The following is a 20,138-nucleotide window of genomic DNA, read 5'->3' as shown; positions in this document are numbered from 1 at the left end:
TGCACTCCAAAAAAGGAAAACGAAGAAAAACACCAAGTAAGGGCCAATACATGTCAACATGTACTGAGTAGATATTATCGATCAACTCAAAATAAAAACTAATATGCATAAAGTAATAACACAAGGCTCATTGGCGGCTGAGCATTACAAGGCTCATAGGAATTTGAGCCTTGTAAGGCTCATTGAAATTTGAGCCTCGTTTTTTAAAATCTAATTTAAACGGTGTTAACAATTGTTGCCCTTTTGGTTTCATAATTAATTGAGTTACCCTTTTGGAATTTTCGAAAAAATTTGTTGCCCTTTTTGGTTTCGGAATCCTCATGTTATGGCCCATCCAACGACAATGACTTCTCCAATGCCTTCACTAATGATGGCTTCTTCAATGTCCGCTATTGTGTTTCCTCCGGTCACACCACAAATGGACCCTTCAATTTATATCTCCCAATGGGTGCATCAGTGCCCATGAATAACTATCAGAACTACTCCATTGGCTTTCCACATGGTCCAGCATTGTCTGAGTTGTGCCCCCATTGTCGAGCTACGAGCTCTACTGCAAGGTTTCCTTCTTCCCCATAAATATTTCCCCTTTACCATTACAAATTGAGATTGATTCACTGCAGGTAAGACAGATGCATGCACCTACTAATCATCTATACTCACACCTTCCTTATGACTGCAGGTGTTTGATAGCTTTGCAGAATATAATCCAGTAATTCACCATATATAGGGAACAGAACTTTTTGGCTGACAAATTAGCAGGCATGGCAACACTATCAGTACAAACACAGGATGTTCACTACATCTTTTTGACCAGCCTCTTGATTTTGTGATGGATATACTGCAGGCAGATATCGCGGAAACTCCTTACCAACGTAAAATTAACAATAGCCTAGGATCTAACTTGTGTAACACTACTCCTTTTGCTACTGTAAATATGCTTTCTACCAGTATTGCTTCTACTCATACTAACTTCATTTCTGATTGTACAAACACTATGGGGCTTCATCCCCTACTATGTTATAGTTAGCTTTGTTTAACATCCCTATCCTATGAGTTGCTTGCTTTGAATATATGGTGTAAATATAATTCAAAAATTTGGGTGAGCTGATGTAGACTACACTTATGAAAAAACTTAGAGACCCCTAAAATGCATGACATGATATAATTTAATGTAAACATCGAGTACAGATAAATAGTTATCTTTGTTTAACCGCATATGGTTCAACCAACCCCTTCCAAGGGAGTTTGATGACATTGATATCCATGTTCATTTTTCAGATGCTTTAGTACTTGAGGAAATTAAACCTTGCTCAGATACAAGCATTCAATAGTTGGAAGACTATTCAAATGAAACAATTTTGAATATAGTAGTTGTTTTATTCTTTCTTGAGTTTTGCTTACACACCTTTCAGAATTTTTTAGGCAAATTTTTTTACCCTTCAAGAGGTGTTGATCTTTTCAGAAATAAGGAAGAAAGTCTTTTTTTACAAAGCTAATTGCATTAGCAAGAAGTGAGAAACTAATACTAGCACAATTAACTGTTATCAAAAAGACAGATGGGAAATGGTATACAATGCTGTATTTCCTTGACAAATATGTACAGAGGAGCTCAATGAAGCTCCCCCCCCCCCAAACCTTCCCCACCAGGATCTCCTTAAAATTACAGCATATCATGTAAAATATCAACGAACAGCAAGACCAGACCCCAGAGGCATTACATGGAACCTGCTCAATAATCAAATTCTTAAGTTCAGTTTTTTTTGTTGTTCTGCTGCTTCCGTAGCCCAGTTCTGCATCCTAGGGCTTCTTCAACTTCCTCGATTGTACAAACAAGCCACAACATGCCTTAGGGAGTGTCAAGAACAGTGTTTTACTCAAACAAGCTCTCTTTCTGATTCATTTTGATGAACATACTGGAACTCTCTTTCTGGATGTGAAGTATCATCTGAATCATCACTACGATTGACAACATCGTTATCATTGTCAAAAACCTCTATGTATGCATCATCCCCTTCCTCCTGTTAATGAACCGAGTTAGGTGATTTGACAATGATAATGAAGAGTTAAAAATCTAGAAAGGGAGCGCTTTTATTGTGCACATTGTGAAGAGGGAAGTTGAACTGTCCTTTACCATACTTTATGCAGTTAAACAAGGTTATCAAGGAGATTTTCGTGATGTTTGTGCATTGTGTTTCTATGCAGTTCAAATCGTCAATAGACAAGAAAATCTGCATGTAATCCTTGAAAAAGGAATCCTTTGTACAAGTTTATCCTGATACAGGACATGCTCTCTTTTTTCTTTTCTTTTGAAAAAAACAATGGTGGTGTCTCTGCCAAATTTCGTTCACCACATTTAATTCAACCAGGTACCTACTACCTCCCACCAACACAAGTACCGGTAACTCTGCACATGATGACAGTCTCTTCAACTGCAACTCATCACATCAATAATTTGCAGACTAAAATTTTAAGTTTTGAGTGAGTTTCAACTTGAATTGTTATAATCTACACTTTAAAAGATACATGTGTTCCAAAGCTCAAAGTAGATAAAATGCACCTCCAAAATCACCCAGTTTTCAACTAATTTCATGTTTTTCTTTTTGCACAATTTCTACATCTAATTTTCTGTTACATCTTTTTCTCTTTGATTTTGGTAAGAGGCTTCCACCAATTGCGTTTATCCATTTTGCAAACATTTCGGAATTCATCTATACATATACATGCACCTGAATTGAGTGGGAGGATAAAGAACATATGCCACTTATCACATTGCCCCCCTTAGATTCAACAAGGCCAAACATCTGTTAATGCTTGATTAAGCCAAGGTGGCACTAATTTAACATGTTTTGGCCTGAGCCAGAATAACGCTTCAACAGGAAAAATCTCGGTTTAGCCAGTTCCAGTCATTAGAACTACTCCTTGACGAGGAGAAACAGAAATGACATTCCATATGCAATCTAAAGAAAAAAGAAACTGAATAATCAAGTGCTGCTAAAATGCCAGATGGAGATACTAACCTCACTATCCTCGTCTTCAGAAGAATAAGCAGAATTTAGCTTATCATATAGTTCATCATCCGTAGAGTCTTTCAGACTAGCCAGTTGTTCCTACCATCAAAAGCATATGGGAGAAAAGGTTCAATAAAATCCAAATGAGCCAAAGCGTGAACAACTAACATAAGGATCTACTTAAGTTAACCAAAAAAATACTAGATACGAGATGCAGAGTAGCAAAGAGATTATACAATTTCTGCTGTAAGCTGTCCAACTCTTGTTTGAACTGCCGAAATATGTTCCAGAAGAGCCTGTTACAGCAGCAAAGCCTTGTCATTAGCACAAATATCTTAAAAAATTAAAACTTATTACATATGTACATGACAACTCTTACAGAGCCAGATTCAAGCAACACAAACCGAATGGGCTAAAAACTGCTTGTACATAGCACATAAAAGAGAAAAAAAATTCAAAGACTAAAGGAATTAGGTCAAAGAAGGTACCTCACGTCTCTGAAGCTCTATTGAACGTGCCAGTGCCTTTCTTTTGGTTAAAAGATTTTTGGGCCTAAGAGTAGGTGGTCGACTGTAGTCCTTACCACGGAACACAATTATAGCATATCCTTTGGACACTTTGTCCACTGAAACCAAGACGCCTCCACTCTCTGCTTCAAGGGCTAGTGCAATTTTTGATACTTGTTCGAAATTCTTGGCCTTCACCATGATTTTAACCAATTCACGGTACTTCCAATGCAAGTGCATATTCTCCACCGTACCATCAAAAATTCCACGTCTACCTGAAAAGAGAAGAGCATTTCATGTCATTTTCTGGTTGTTCAGCACAAAAATCGAGTTTGAGAAAGAAAGTTACCTAAAAGTAAGAAAGCTTTCATCCTTAGCCCAAGCTTCCGAAACATAAATCTCTCCTCATCTGTTAAGCTGTCAGGTTCTGCACGCCTATCCAAAGGATTTAAAGTTTCCTCCACCTTTGACAAGACACGCTCAGCTTTCATTAACTTTCTTTCAGCCTGAAAAGTACATTTTGCTTTAATGTCTCTCACTGGACTCTTGAATCTCCAAGATATTACACACTGAAGAGTGAAGACCTTACTTTCACGGTTCATATTTGAAATGAGCTATCTCACAATTTTACAATAGACAATTGAAAGAACTAAAATCATGACAAAGCTGCCAGAAAACAGAAAACCAGTAACAAATAGGCTTTTAATAAAAGTAACCTGGCTTTTGCAGAACTTACAAATGCAAGTTTCTTTTCAAGCTTCCTGACCAGGTCACCATGCCTTAATAGTTCTGCTTCTCGCATCACATTCTCCTTGTCCTTATCATCCAGCCTTTTCCCCCATCTAGCATCAGCATCCAAAGTTTCTCCTAGTGTGCCAGCAGTCCTTGAAGAATTAATTGTTGTAACACCTGCTGTGAGTAAGAGTGATGCTCGTAGCCTAGCTTTCTCTTCTTCATCTTGCAAGGTCTTTGCCAATCTCTCCTTCTCTAACAAGGCTTCTGCAACCTCTGGTGACAAAAAATCTTTCCCTCTGTAGAATACCAAGAAGTCCTTGTTTCTAGATAGTAGCATACCCCCTGTTAATTTCTGAACACAAAGCCAAATAATATGTAGATATTGTTAAGCTTTATTACTATGCTATCGACATTCAGTTAATACAAAAAATATTGGCCTGTGACAGAAAATATCTGACTCTTAATTAGATCTCGGGAAAGCATCAAACTCAGTCTGAAAAAACATTTTGATAACAGTGAGAATGGTTTCAATGTTAGAAATGGAACTTGTGAAGACATTTCCAAGTGTAATATGATTTTTTATTCAACCTTGTGGTTCTTTTGTCTTCTAGCAACTATGATCCAGTATAGAGGCGACAAAGAACTAATCCTAGTCAGCACACAAGTCTTCCAGAGAGCAGAAATGTCATTTGGAAGACTTGCTTTGGGTTTGGTTGGACAAACATACAATACCGTAACAATATCCTTTTATGAGACAATATCATTGCAATATATACTTTTGAAACATTGAGAATTTGGTAAATTGCATAATTCATTCATTCTATGTGTATTTAAGTAAGCTTTTCGTTGCCTTTTCTTTTGGAATGAAATTCTGTCTTGTCTGTTTTAAATCAGCAACTGTCCGTAAGGCCTATTGAACCAAACAAAGTGTGACTTGAAAGTAAATAACTGGTATATCACAGTAGAATACCAACTAGAAGGCATGGAAACGACACCACTTTTTTGTGAATAATGTACAGAACTACACCAAAGCACTCTTTTAGTACCTTAATATCCTCAGCCATTCTCTCACTTGTTGTAAGCTGAACGCCACGTTTTATAGCAATCTTTGCAATTGAACTTCGTTGCCACAGCTTAACCATGACTGAGGCCAAACCTTGATGCTGCCTGCTTCTACCTGAATACTTGAACTACATAATATTTAGAGTATATTTTGAGAAATCCAAAATACTTAGACAAGTCCAGCGATGCATACCTAAAGCAAAATGTGGAGGTAGAACTCTGGCAAGCCTTCTTAAAGCAGTTGCTTCTCTTGCCGCAAGAGTAGATCTCACCCCATATGGAAGAATTCTGAAAGGAGGTTGATATCCAGGGACTATACCTGGAAGTAAATCTGCATCTACAGGAAGTGGACCGGATCCTGGCCAATCTGTATACCTAGGCCCCAAGCCATCTAACAGTTTGTCTACTTCATCTTCATAGTTCACTTCTGATTGTCTATCAATATTTTTGTTCTCTTCAGAAGTATCTACAGAGTCTTCTCGGAGGGAATCCACATCATTGCGAGGATTCTGATTACTTTCGCCATCAACTATTGGAGAGTTCTTATGACGAATCTCATCTCTTCTCATTATCCTCTTCTTCATTCGCTCAGATGGAGTCTCGTAACTGACACCTCTGTAAAGAGCCACAGAAGTGCCAGATCTCCAAATCACCAGTCCACCAGTTTTCCTCTGAATAGTCGGAAAAAATGAATCAGTGAAGGATAAAAGCTAAACAAAGACAAAATGTCATTGTGAATTATATGAGATCATAATGCTTCAAAAACTTAACTCTTTGCTCATTAAGAGACAGCTAATATTGTCAATATACACTCAAGCGGTTTTATCTCAAAGATGCTGCAAAATTAAAGAGATAGCCATCCATAAAGGCTCTAACAAGAATGCTTCTACACATGTTTCCCCGATGAAACTCAATACAAGATAAAAGACTATTGAGTAAGAAAAGTTGATACAAGATAAATCAAACAACTAAACACCACTATTTAGTATGCTTAATTGCTTACTATGGTATAGCCTTTGAACCGTAGCAAAAACTAAAAATACACTTGAAATACCAATTTAAAAAAAAAAATGCACTTGAAATACTTCCTTTTCCCCTTAACTGAAACCAAAACACATCCTAAATTTGCTCAGTTGTGATGCAGACATTGTTATCAAAAGCAAAAGGCACAAAAAAGCTCTAAGGTCTGTGGGGGGCATTAGATTCAAATAAATTGTGGGTTTTAATTAAAAAACGCGAAAATGGAGGAAAAATACAAATATATATGTCCAGTCCAGGGCTAATAATTATAAGCATGAATGACAAATATATGAACAAAAAAATACGATAAAGTGAAGCATAAAATTTTTAGTGTCGCCTCTTCAGAAGAGACTCACTGGCAAGGAAGCATGTCGTAGAACCTTAGTGATGACACTGAAGGCGCGCATTAAGCGTGGCGAAGCGTTCAACGCGTTTAGAGCCTTGCTTCAGGGCTTCAAGACTGATGCAGACATGAATAATTTTTCTCTACTCCCATTACCAGGAGAAAGGGGTAGAATTTTGTGCTCCACTTACATACATGGTTTACGTTTCATTTAGGAGAGGAAAATTATGTTCACATTCTCAATAAGAGAGTTCGGATACTGATTCAATCCGAGCTCTTAAATGCTCCAAAAGGAACAGACTAGCAAAACATCACAGACAAACTGAAGCAAATAACACCAACAAGCAGAGGCATACAAGAACAGTTAAAAAAAAAACTCTTTGGCTTACCTCTAGAATCTCATGCATTCTCTTCATATTTAGTGCAGGAGCACCTTCAACTTTCAACCTGACAACCTCAGATGTTTTCCACTTCTCGCGAATGGTTTCTACAACTTGTTGTGTAACACCAGCACCAGTAATTCTCGACTTGTTCTTTATCCTAAGAGCCAAATTCGTCAACCTTCTGAGCTCAGAGGCAGGAAGTGTCAGCTCAGCCAAATGAGTCCTACTCCTACTAGCCATTGAATTACTCTCCTCTTTCTTCACCAATGGTCTTTCCCATGGAAATCTAACTACACCATCTTTGGCAATTACATTCTCATCCCCAAATGGAGATTCTTCAGAAAACCCACCTCTTACATTTGGCAATATTCCTTCTTCAACAAAAAATATATCCTCAATAGACCCTTTCTCAACAACTCTCTTTTCCTTCTTCTCCTTCTCTGTAGCCTCATCAGCATACCCAAATTTCTTCAATTTCTCAACAATTCTATCCATTGTACTACCACTAATACTTTCTTCACAGTCAGAACCAGATGTATCCCCATTACTATTCCTATAATTCAACACAATTTGGGCCTTTTTCAGCTTAATATCATTACGGGTTCCATTCCATTTACCTAACCAAGAACTACTAAATACACTAGTACCACTATCTCTAGACTTTAAATTGGGTGATATTGTATCCAAATTCCATCTTCTGCTGCTGTTTTTCACCACAAAATTTGATCTTTTTGATGGGGTTCTCCTAAAAATACAATCTTGATTGACAACATCATGCGGGGTAATCATAAAATTTGATCTTTTTGGTGGGTTTTGCTTAAAAATACAATCTTGATTGACAATATCATGTGGGGCATGAAAATTTGGTTTCTTGAAAGGTTTGGATGAACTATACCTGAGGAATGACAGCCTTGTGGTTCTGGGATAGAACTGGTGGCTGGGAACTAGAGCCATGGTCAAATTATATGCATATACACATATATAGATACACCAAAATGCATATGTATAAGTAGAAAAGGAACAGAATGGAAGGAAAAGAACTGAAAAACAGAGAAAATAGAATAGAAGTGAATATAGCAAAAGAGTGTGAGGGTTTTGGGTGGGGTTTGTTCTCTCCTTCAAAATATCATCTCAGTGACTGGATTGTGATAAACAAGATTTTTATACTTATTGGGTGTGTTTTGTAGGCAGGAAAATATTTTCATGAAAAAATATTTCCACCAAAAACAAGTGATTTTTTTAAATTTTATTCAATATTTAGGATATAAATAAAAAATATTATCTAAATATATTTATATATGATTTAGATTAGATAAATACTAGAAGAGATGAGTGGTGGAGTGTGCGGGTGGTAATGAGGTTAGGGCAGATTCGGGTAACGGCGAGGGGTTCATTCGATCCTCATTAAAGTGTCACTTTTGTGATGTGTCCGAATAAGTATGATGAAAAATTATAGTATTATCTTTTTACATAATTAAAATATATTATATATTATAAATAGATACATAAAAAGTTAATGTAACACATGGATAATTGAGTTACTTAATAATTCATTGAATTTGATTTACATTCAAAGAAATCAATCAATAATTAAGTGATTAACACTTAATAAAAAGATATAAGCATTTAATTTTAATTAATATATAAAGTGGATGTATCTGTAACCAAGTTAATATTATAGGGGTGTTTGATGCAATTTATCCTAAAAAATGAAGTTTCCTATTTGAAAATTTAGAAAGAGGTTACAGTTTAACAATGGCAGAAATGGGACAGTGTACCCAGTAATTGGATCTTCATAATTTCAAACTCAGATGTCAAGAAAGTGCTACCATAGTCCTCAATCTTCATCTCTATAAAAACCCATTTCATTTTTTGTATAGTTTTCATAAATCCCTCCCCAAAAAAGCTAGTGCAAAGTTTTCATCTTTCCTGGTAAGAATTTCATACTAATCTTTGGTTATCAATGAAATTGTATTTCTTTAGTTTTCTGTTGATTATTTGTGGTTTTTGAATGATGGGTTTCTGTATTGTTATTCCATCTGAAACGATGTGTTTTTGGAATTTCGTGTTTTGCTGCTTCCCTTTGAAAGGTTTAAAGGTTGAGTCTTGAGTTTCCTGGATTAATGTAGGTGTTATGCTCTTTTTGTTATGTGAATTTTTGTATCGATGTATGCATCCTCGGATTTGATTAAATGAGAAATGCTGTATAACTCAGGATGTGTGGTAGACACTAGATCCAGGATTTGATATTTATGGGTTCATAGTCAAATATTTGTAGATATTAAGTCTATTTATAGGTGAATCAAAGCGGAGACGAGAACATTAGGTGATTTCTTTCCATGTGTGCTAACCTTGGTGAACAGAGTTACCTGGTATCTATTGGTGGTTGGGAGGTGACAGGTGTCATGTTGAATTAGTCGAGGTATGTGCAAATTGTCCTGGACGCCACGGTTTAAAAAGAAAATTAAGTGAATTTCCTATATATAGGGTATGGATAAAAGCCCTGTAGATCTGCTTCAGTTAAGACATACATCATGAGTTTGAATCTTCTAGGAGAACCAAGTATGATATTTAGGTAGAAAAGGATGGAGGGGTGTTCCTATTATCAAAGCTCCGGATCCGGATGGGTTCTCCATGGGTTTCTACAAAAAGTGTTTCGGAGTAATTAAAGTGGATCTGCTGAATACTCTTGATCACTTTCACAATCTCAAATTTTTTGAGTGAAGTTTAAATGCTTCTTATATTGCTCTTATCCCCAAGATGATTGGTGCAAAGGAGCTTAAAGATTATAGACACAGTTTGATAGGTAGTTTCTATAAGATTCTCTCCAAAGATTTGACAGATAGACTTAAAAAAGTGCTTCCAATATAGTCAGTGCTTCTGAAATGGCTTTTTTTAGCAACAAAAACATCACAAAGTTGGCATTGATTGCTAATGAATGTTTGGATTCAAGAATGAAGTTAGGAAAGTCTGGAATCCTTTGCAAGCTAGACATCGAAACAGCATTTGATCATGTCAATTGGGGATTCTTACTGAACCTGTTGAGGCAGAAGGGCTTCAGTCTCAAATGGATTAATTGGATCAAATTTTGCGTCTCTTCAGTAAAATTCTCAGTTCTCATCAATGGTAGCCCCCAGGATTTCTTTTCTTCACAAAGAGAACTTAAACAAGGAGATTCCCTTTCTCCTTTTCTCTTCAATGGAGGGACTCAGCAAGAATATATATAGTGCTGCACAAACAAATTGGGTCTGAGATTTTCATGCGGACCGCAGAGGCATCCGCAATCTCGAAGCCACTCATATTTCATATGCAGATGACTCTATGAGCATGTGTGATGCTGAGGAACATCAAGTTTTGATTTCTGAGGATGATCTTAACATGTGTTGAAGCTGTCTCGGGGTTACACATCACCTTCACCAAAATTTCTCTCTTTCTGGTCAATGATATGCCTAATATAAGTTAGCTTGCCAATATTTTGCAGTGCAACATTGGAACGCTTCCTACTAATAGTTTGGGCTTACCTCTGGGAAGCAAATATAAATCAGTGAATATGGAATGAGGTAACTGAGAAGATGAAAAAGAAGTTGGCAAACCGGAAGAGACGATATCTTTCATTAGGGGGAGAATCACTTTGATCAACAGTGTGCTCAGTGCACTTCCTACTTACACCATGTCTCTTTTTAACGGCTCTCTCCTCGGTTCTGGAAAGATTGAACGGATTGGGATGAAACTTCCTTTGGCAAGGAAATAAGCAATCTAATCCTTTCTGTCTTATGAATTGGAAAGCAGTTACCCGAGGGTCGAGGCAAAAAGAAAGGTGGTCTTGGTATTATAATGTTAACATGTTGATGAAATAGCGTTTGAGATTCAAAAAGGAGGTTGATGCACTTTTTAGGAGGGTTTTAGTGGAAAAATTCACACTTGAGGTTCCCTGGATTACCAAAATCTCTACAGTACCTCATGGTACTGGACTGTGGAAGCATATCCTAGGCTATTGGAACAAATTCAAGTCAAATATGGGCTTTATTCTCAGTAATGGGAGAAAAATCAGATTTTGGGAAGACACATGGTTGGGCTTTATTCTCCTAGTTAAGCTGTGAGGTCCAAAGACATAGAATCTGGTAATAGTTACACTGAGGAACTCTTATTTTAGAAGCTCCAAAAGATCTCTCAGCAGTTGAGGTTAAGCAGAATTTTCTGCTCGACTCTCGTGAGCTATGTTTGCCCGGCTGTCGGCTGCTCTGTTTGCTTGTATCTAACCATATTGTATTTTACATTCCCAGTTTCTATTGAGCAGAGTCCCACTGTCTTCAAGACTTCCTTTTTATTGGTAAACTAAGAATTATTGGTGTTAGAAGCAGCATAAAGAGAACGCTATTACAGATGACATCCAAAAAGGAGTAAGAACTTTACAGAAAGTGTAATGAACTAATGAAATCAATCATGGAAATAAATAACGTTTCAAGTAAAGCTTCCATTTGAAGACTCTTTTGAACATGCTGGTTGGATGAATGGTGTCTCAATCATGCAATATTCTACATGGCATAAAATGATATATAGATTCATGCGTAACTTAAGGAGGTATTGTTTACGAGGAAAACAAAAAATAACAACCAAACATTATATAACTTAATGCTGATTTTTGTGTAAAAAGGGCAGCTCGATGCACAAAGCATCTTCGATATGGTCTAGGGAAGGGATGCACTCCAAGGGGTGTGACGTAGACGACCTACCCAATGCAAGCATTAGTGGCTTCTTCTACAACTCGAACCCATGACCTATAGGCCATACATAGACAACTTTACCGTTACTCCAAGACTCCTCTTCAGTGTTGATTTTTTTGTGAAGATTAAAGTTTATCAAACCCAACCAAACATGGTAAAATTAATGCTGAATTTTATGTGGAGATTAAATCTCCTCAACACAAACCAAACAACCCTCTGAATGTATTTCTTCATTAGGTTCCACCCACTCCCTACCTGGGGGTAGGTGCCAATCTCATTGTCAATGGGAGATGGTCTTAAGGCTGCTCCTTGCTCCACATGCCAAATTAACATATCAAATTGCTTGTTTCATTTATAGTTGTTTTGTTGATGCATCACCTTGAATAATATATAGTTATGTTCGTCGTATTATCACCAATAAAGTCTTTTTAATAATAGTTGTGCTCATAGTAATAGTTAACTAGGGTGTTACCTTAGGTAATTGTTGGATTAAATTACATGATTAAGCCATTGGGTTATGCACTAGACGACTCTATCTGTTGGTCTTGGATTTCCCTTCTGTGCTATTAGCTATTGATCTGCATTTTGTCTTTCTTTAATCCTTTCCCGTTTTCACAGCCATGTGAGGTGCTTTTATTGATTCGAGCTAATGAATATGGATAAATTTTACTTATATCTGGGAGAGCCTGCGACCAATTTGTTCTAGACATAATCTCTTCCCCATGCCTCCATCCATTTTCATCATTTTTGATATGATTCTGTTTGGTGCGCCCCTGGGGATCGGAGCACAAAAATGTTTATAGCAGAATAAAAAGGGAAAACATGAGGATGTGGCTGATTTATTGTAGAGTTGTCTCTGTTCTAATTATCTTATTTCTTGTTTGAATGTAGGGACTCAATGCTGTGTGACTTTGAAGTTCGCTTATATGTGGTAGTTCCTATGGAAGATATAAAAAAAAGCGGGGAACTCCCTGGAAGTATTGTCATCAGACGTCTTTTTAGCCAGCTCACATTTCTGAGGGCTACAGAAGATTGTGGATACTTTCTCAAAGTAACAAAAGTGAAGAGCGTAGGCAGTGGAAAGTTGTTAGACTCATCAAAGTACATCATGTTCCCTGTAACCTTCCACAGTCGTACCTTCTTACCTAAAACCGGGGAAGTCTTGGTTGGTATTGTCATTGAGGTTTGCAGGCATGGAGTCTTTCTGAAATGTGGACCTATGAACTCTATTTATCTCAGTGTTCGGAAGATGCCAAATTACAACTATGTTTCAGGTGAAAACCCTTTCTTCATATGCAATGATCAGTCAAGGATTGAGAACGAAGTTGCTGTCCGATTTGTGGTTTATGCTATGAGATGGAGTAGAACCCTTGTTAGGAAATTCGATGTTCTTGCAAGCATCGACGGTGATTCCCTTGGGCCAGTTTCACTGAATGGATTTGATGGACTAGAGCTGTAAAATTCTTAATAGGAAAGGAAAAGAAAATGCATTGTTAGCATAGTTTCTCTTACCAAATCAAAAATAGGAAACACAAGAAAATTTGTATATGTTGGATTACTTATAGGAAGTGAATGAGTTATCAGTGATATTATAACTGTAAAAATTGTTGTGTTACAGCTTTTGCTAAGAATGTATTTGGAGAAATGAAAATGGCTGAGATACATATTTAGAATGTTACAATTGGTGTTGGAGCTGAATAGTGAAAATTCTGATTCTTTGAACAGTTTTTCATTTTCTTTACAAGTGTTTTTATCAGAAGTTGTCCTCTGCTTTTTCCATTCGGTGTTCGGTACCTACATTGGAGTTGGTTCAGTAGGGCTCATGCAGAGGAATCACTCTACCAACGACTTTTCCTTACTCAGTGCTCGAAACCAAGACAAGTTGGTTAAAAATGAGAAAAAATGACTTTCCCTATGGAAACAAGGAAAATAAGTTGTACAAGTGACGCTCCCTATTGATTGTGTCTTCTCTACCCTTCAACTTACCTCATCTTCACCCCACCCTTACCTTCGATAGTATTTGTCTGGATTATATATAACTGCTTTTTAAATAATAGTTTTTGCTAAAATAACGAAGAAACTCACGATGTAAATGAATATTGAAATTCCCCTCTTTTCTTAGTGCTAATTAAGTCATATTAAGTGGTCTACTTTAGCCATTGAATTTATGCTTAGCTCTACTATGGAAAAAAAGTATATGCCATTGCCATAAAAAAGAACAAAAAAAGCCTCCTCTTTTTAGCTTTTCAATTTATTATTTTTTAAAAATATGATGGTATTTGTCCTTTAACAAACCCACTAAAAAGAAAGGAACCAAAAAAAAAAAGAGAATAATAAAATAAATATAACAAGCAAATGGAAAAGAAAGCAAAAGGAAAGAAAAATAATTGGCCCCCAGAAAACATTTGATTCTTCAAATTCAGATACAAATATATTACAAATTACAAAGTAATGAAAGAAAAAAAAAGTTCAAATATTTAGTTAAATTTCAAGATTTTCAGTTCCAACTCATTACCCTCAGGCCTCTATTAATTATTGGTTGAATTTTTTATTATAAAATGGCTAAGCTTTATAGCTGGCAATTGCAACAACAAAAAGCTCCTAACTGACAAGTGTGAAGTGTCCAATCAAATACTAAATCATGGTTTAGTTCTAAAAGTGTTTGACATTCTGTCCATGATTATCCTATTATCAATTTTAGCATATAATTCAACTAATAATGACTAAGCAGGAGGTATAAAAATAGTACTCCTTCCGTTTTAAAAAGAATAACCTAGTTTTCTTTTTAGTCAGTTTAAAAAAGAATGATTTCTTTCCTTTTTTGGTAACACTTTAACTTCAACTTTTCACGTCACATGTTTAAGGCCACAAGATTAAAAGACATTTTGATATATTTGACATAACTTTAATTTAAAATCACAAAATTAAAAAGTCTTCTTTCTTTTCTTAAACTCCGTTCTAAGTCAAATTAGACCATTCTTTTTTAAACGGAGGGAGTATCGAATAAGGTATATTAATAATAGGGAAAAGGAAAATGCCCTTAAACTATGTGAAAGGAAGAAAATGCTCTCCGTTTGTAGTTTGGTCCAAAAATGCCCTTGTTGTCAATACTTTGGTCCAAAAATGCCCTTATTGTTATTTTATGGATCATTAATGCTCATTTTCCAAATTAATATATTATTATTTTCTCTTTAACGCATTCTTTTTCTAATAATATTTTTTTTAAAGCTAGCAAATGTTTATCTTACTTTAATTCTATAAAAAATAATAAAAAACGAAAACATTTCTTATTTTATTATCAATATTTTTTATCGTTATATAAATATAAATTAATGATGGATATACTATGATCTTATATATATATGACATATATTATTTGTCGAAAGGGCACATGAAATTATTCTATTTTAATTGATAAAATGAGATTAACCTACATTTTTATTTGTTAAAGTGATTTTAGAAGAAAGAAAACAAGAATAATGTTCTTTAATAATATTTTAATTAGGAAGAAGTTGTGTTTAAAAAGAATATATATATATATATTCAGAAAAGGGCATTTTTTGACCCATTTTGTAACTATAGAGGCATTTCTGGATCAAAGTAAACTGCAAGGACAGTTTTGAGCCAAAGTATTGACGGTAAGGGCATTTCTGAGCCAAACTATAAACAAAGAGCATTTTTGTTTCTTTCACATAATTTAAGGGCATTTTTGACCATTTTCCCTTAAGAATATATGGATTAGTTATGCTTCATTAGATACATTGATATTATTTATTATCCATTATTTGATTAGTATATTAAAAATAATCTACATTACATAATTATTTATTTACAAAAAAAAATGTACTGAAATCTGATATTTAGCTTGAAATTCTTTTGTTCCTTGACCATTTGTTTTTCCTTTTAAAAAAGAAATCTTCAATTCCATTTTCTTGGTAAAAAAATAGTTTATGTTTCTATTAAGGAATAATTTTTTGGCAAATAAAAGCCACAGAGTGAGAGTGCAATATACGTTATGCCTTTTTTATTGTTTTTTGTTTTTTTGTTTTCTTGCTTTTATTCCTTTGTTGTTATCGAAAACATGAGTATAAAGACAATGATGCCACTACTTATGGATTTATATTTATATCTTTTAGTTGATAATTTAATATTCATTCGGTTCACTTTTATTTGTTCATTATATTAAAATTAGAGACTCATATTTTTATTGGTTTAGCTTAAAAAATTAAGAAACACATTACCATTTATTTTTTAAAATTATCTTTAAAGTATTGAATTTTTTATATTAAAAGTTTAATATGATAAAATTATTATTTTATTTATTTTTATTTAATATATGCTAAGTTAATACTGGACAAGTAAAGACGACACACGTATTGCTTTAAGCCCATAAAAATCAGGAATATTCAAGAGGTTGGGTTTTAATTCTTTTGTTATAATCCAAATGTAGCAAAAAAAATACCAGAAAGCCCTTAACTCCTTCATTCTTGGAGTTCATATTTTGCTGCCACAGGTTCGATTTCTTTAATTTCTACTCTCTATGTTTAAATTTTAATTGGCTGTGTTTTTTTGCCACTGTTAGCTTTTGTTGTTTTGAAAATTTTGTTTTTTTGATGGTTGAAGAAGACCCTCTGTGCAAAACAGTATTTTGTTGCTATTTGTTGATTGAAACTGTCAAAAAATGTTGCTTTTTGATAATAAAGATTCAGTTTTGTTGCTATTTGTTGATTGAAACTGTCAAAAAATGTTGCTTTTTGATAATAAAGATTCAGTTTTGTTGCTATTTGTTGATTGAAACTGTCAAAAAATGTTGCTTTTTGATAATAAAGATTCAGTTTTGTTGCTATTTGTGGATTGAAACTGTCAAAAATGTTGCTTTTGGTAATCAAGATTCAATTTTTTTTGCTATATTTGAGTATTTTGCTACTTGTGTTGATTAGGGTTCATGAATTCTTGAATTTTTTTATTGATTTTCTTGTGTGGGGTTCATAAAGGTTTGAACTTTCAGTTGCCAATGCACCTTCTCTGTATTTGATGTGTAGTTCTTTATCAGAGCTGCAATTTCAATGGTGTAACTGTAATTATGTTGTGTATTTGTATTCTTGAGCCTCATACACTCTACCCTCCCTAGAGCCCACTTGTGGGATTATACTGGGTATGTTGTTGTTGTTGAGCTTCGTGTATATCGTTAATTTATATATTGTTCTCTGTATATCCCATGAATTTGTTTGAATTTCCCAGGAGAAATAGTGATCTTCCAATTGCGCCATACAGTAAGATAGATGCCTGAATTGCTCTTTGACTTTATACACCCCAAAACGGGAATGAATTTTTTATTATTTTTTGAGTCAGAATGGATTGGTCATACCTATCCGATCAATTTGTTTATGACTGTCTTGCGTTTGGCCAATTATAACTACTTTAGCTTCTATTATTTATTTTTTTATATTAAAATTTTCTAGGTGGTTTTAGGTATTCATGCATTAGTAGTAGAGTAAGGATTTGATACTGAAGCTATGCAAAAGGATACTAATTCTGGTGCTCCAGGAACACCTTCGCCACGATTACGTCGTCGCAGAGGATCAAATGAGGTGACTTTTTCCATTTTCTTTCAGTGTTTTTTTAGTGGTCGACTCCATTTGCTGCTTCATTTTTCCTGTTGCTCCTAGTTTGTTTAATCAGTTTAATTTGAAAATGAAAGTGTCCAGAGGGAACGGAACGGCCTAGAGAGTTAATGTTCCTTTTGACAAAAGTAGTGTATTACTTCCTCTGTTCCATTTTATATTATGGTATTGATGAATAATATGTTTATGATATTAACTTGATTTTTTTGTATTGTATTAGTAGTACACTAGTAGTGAAAAAATAATAATGAAGTCGTGGTCCGAAAGCATCTCATTAACCTTTAAAATTTGATTAGTTAAATATTTCTTTTCTTTAAAATTGTGAAAGTGGTATAAACTATAAAATAAAATTTTCTGGTGTCAAACAAGTTGGAATGTTTCAAGACAGAATCAGTGTCTTATAATTGGAATGAAAATACTAGGTTTTGGTTTGGAATCTTGTAGATGCTATGGGTCTCAATTTTTTCTGAAGTTCTTGTTCTCCCTCTTCCTTAAATTTCAGGTCCCTGGGGAGGTTGTCAAAGCAAATGGAGCCCATATGCTTGTTGACGATAGAAACAAGTATAAGTCAATGTTGATCCGTCTATATTCAACTCTCTGGATGATAGGTGGTTTTGCTTTCATCATTTACATGGGACATCTTTATATTTGGGCCATGGTAGTAGTTATACAAATCTTTATGGCAAAGGAGTTGTTCAATCTACTTAGGAAAGCGCATGAAGACAAGCAACTTCCTGGTTTCAGGCTATTAAACTGGTGAGCAACATCATACTTGTATTTACCTTATCAAAAAATCATTCTTGTATTTATCATCCTGCTGAATTTTTTTTGACATCGGACTTCTTCTGAAGGCCATATATTTGTTCCATATTTTACTTCTTTTTAAGACACTTTTCATAGTGGGTAGTAGCGGCACCCAAGAGTGTGACCTAGTGGTCAATGAAGTGGATTGAATAACATGAGCTCTCAAGTTCAATTCCAGCAGAGATAAAAACACTAGGTGATTTCTACTGTCCTAGCCTTGGTGGATATAGTTACCTAGTACTTGTTGGTTGGAGGTGGAAGGTATCCAATGAAATTAGTCGAGGTGCGCGCAAGCTGGCCTAGACACCACAATTATAAAAAAAAGACGTAGTAATCTGGTCGAGGTGCGCACAAGCATGCCTCCCTAGCTGTTGAGATCAAGAGTATGTGTCTAGATTTCTCTCGAAATGAAGTAATCTGATTTCTGTTGATCTTGAGCGAAGTTGCTGAGCAATGTTAACAAATTACTGTCTTCTATACTTAATAATCATTTAAATTCCTTCTGAGGAAGAGGCAAGAGCTCAGTCTAGTGAAGTGGAAAAATCAGCTATCACGGCGTTGTAAAGAGAAGAAATACTAAAGATATCATGAAACTGGTCTTTGACAGATGAGTAACCCAACCAAGTATCCTTCCAAAATCTAATTTTCCAGTCATTGCCTAGTAGAAAACCATAATTTTCAGTTATTTGCCTCTATAAGAACGAATATGCTTCCAAACACCCGTGCCATGATGTGCTATTGACTCTTTTGTGCCCAGGATTACACAAACTGAACTTTTCAATGGATAATCTTCTCTCCACATGTTCTCTTTGTTCCAATGCCATTTCAAAATAAAAATTTCATTATGGTGCTTCAAGTTCTTAATCCCAAGACTCCTGTTCTTCCTCTTTTTTGATAGCATTGTCCCACTTGCCGAGACATAAAGAGATGCCCTATTTGTCTCGGTTCCATAGGAGATCTCTTCTCAACTTGTTAAAATGCTTTAAGATTGACACAAGTGAAGGAAAGAGGAACATGGTATAGGTGTGAAGAGCATCAAGAAAAATGATTTAAGAGTGACTCTTTCTCCTAAAGATAGGTGCTACCATTTCCAATTTTCAGTTTTTTTCTCCATCTTTTCAACTATCCCATTCCAGATATTGATGGATTTGTCTTTTTCCCCCCGAAGGTAATCCCAGATATATCTTGGGAAGAGAACAAATGTTGTACTGTAGGATGTTAGCTAGTTAGTGAATGTTTGCAACCTGATTTTCCAAAAGGAGAACTCTTTGAGAAGTTGATGTGAAGCCCCGCAAAGGCCGTGAAAGGTTCTATTTCAACTTAATCATCCTATGATTTAAACTAGTAGATAATAATGTCAAGAGTGATTGAAGGGAAACAAAAACACAATTTCAGAAGGGAGAAAGGAACTTATTTGTACCTAGAAGGAAATAGGAGTTGATTGAGAGGTATATAGGCAAAGTCTGTTAAATTTTTAGAATAAAGTATAGACAAGGTCTGTTGGTGGATGGAAAGGGAAGAAAAATTTGTCAACAGATTATAGCTAAGACCGCATATGCTTCTGTGAGTTTGTCAGCTTGAGGGCACCAGAGTGTTATGCAGTAAATGGAAGAAATAAGACCATCTATACAAGTGCTACTTACTCTAAAGCTTCAATAAGTTTGGTAGATCCATTCGTATACTTTTGTTTTTTTGAGAATTGGTAAACATTGTATTCTTCAGCATTAAGGATATGCTGGGGACCTTTAAAAAATTCAAAAAAGAACAAAAAGCATAATACTTACAAGGATCCTAAGAGTTCTAAAAGTTGATCTGAATCCTCTAATCCTATCTCTTTACACCAAAAATATAGAGATACAATGCAATTCCATTTAACCTTGTGAATGGAATTGGAGATATCTTCAAAATTCCTTCTATTCCGCTCCTTCC

General features: G+C 35.1%; 3 protein-coding genes across 6 annotated transcripts; 2 read left to right on the top strand and 1 right to left on the bottom strand.

Annotated features, from left to right (window-relative positions):
• Positions 1-1,512: 1,512 nt before the first annotated feature.
• LOC102590119 (chloroplastic group IIA intron splicing facilitator CRS1, chloroplastic-like) lies at positions 1,513-8,219 on the bottom strand. Its single transcript, XM_006352055.2, has 9 exons — positions 7,064-8,219; positions 5,505-5,982; positions 5,296-5,426; positions 4,251-4,601; positions 3,864-4,020; positions 3,497-3,789; positions 3,245-3,304; positions 3,018-3,107; positions 1,513-2,018 (listed from the first exon to the last, which is right to left on the bottom strand). Exons 1-9 carry the CDS (start codon positions 8,009-8,011, stop codon positions 1,875-1,877), a joined length of 2,652 nt encoding a protein of 883 aa, XP_006352117.1. The 5' UTR covers positions 8,012-8,219; the 3' UTR covers positions 1,513-1,874.
• A 538-nt stretch (positions 8,220-8,757) lies between these two features.
• LOC102589790 (DNA-directed RNA polymerase V subunit 7-like) lies at positions 8,758-13,479 on the top strand. Its single transcript, XM_006352054.2, has 2 exons — positions 8,758-8,989; positions 12,673-13,479. Exon 2 carries the CDS (start codon positions 12,680-12,682, stop codon positions 13,238-13,240), a length of 561 nt encoding a protein of 186 aa, XP_006352116.1. The 5' UTR covers positions 8,758-8,989; positions 12,673-12,679; the 3' UTR covers positions 13,241-13,479.
• Positions 13,480-16,197: 2,718 nt separating this feature from the next.
• On the top strand, positions 16,198-18,346 carry LOC102589563 (phosphatidate cytidylyltransferase 1-like). Of its 4 annotated transcripts, none has more exons than XM_015310783.1 (3): positions 16,198-16,294; positions 17,244-17,372; positions 17,908-18,343. In XM_015310783.1, exons 2-3 carry the CDS (start codon positions 17,298-17,300, stop codon positions 18,163-18,165), a joined length of 333 nt encoding a protein of 110 aa, XP_015166269.1. In that variant the 5' UTR covers positions 16,198-16,294; positions 17,244-17,297; the 3' UTR covers positions 18,166-18,343. The 4 variants fall into 4 exon arrangements, with proteins under 4 accessions (XP_015166269.1, XP_015166270.1, XP_015166272.1 ...); XM_015310784.1 differs by having other exon boundaries at positions 16,201-16,294; positions 17,254-17,372; XM_015310786.1 differs by lacking the exon at positions 16,198-16,294 and adding an exon at positions 16,363-16,662 and having other exon boundaries at positions 17,254-17,372; positions 17,908-18,346.
• Positions 18,347-20,138: the final 1,792 nt, after the last annotated feature.

The sequence above is a fragment of the Solanum tuberosum genome, unplaced genomic scaffold, assembly GCF_000226075.1.
Source record: "Solanum tuberosum cultivar DM 1-3 516 R44 unplaced genomic scaffold, SolTub_3.0 scf00137, whole genome shotgun sequence".
Lineage (NCBI taxonomy): Eukaryota > Viridiplantae > Streptophyta > Magnoliopsida > Solanales > Solanaceae > Solanum > Solanum tuberosum.
This window is presented reverse-complemented; position numbering and strand designations above follow the sequence as displayed.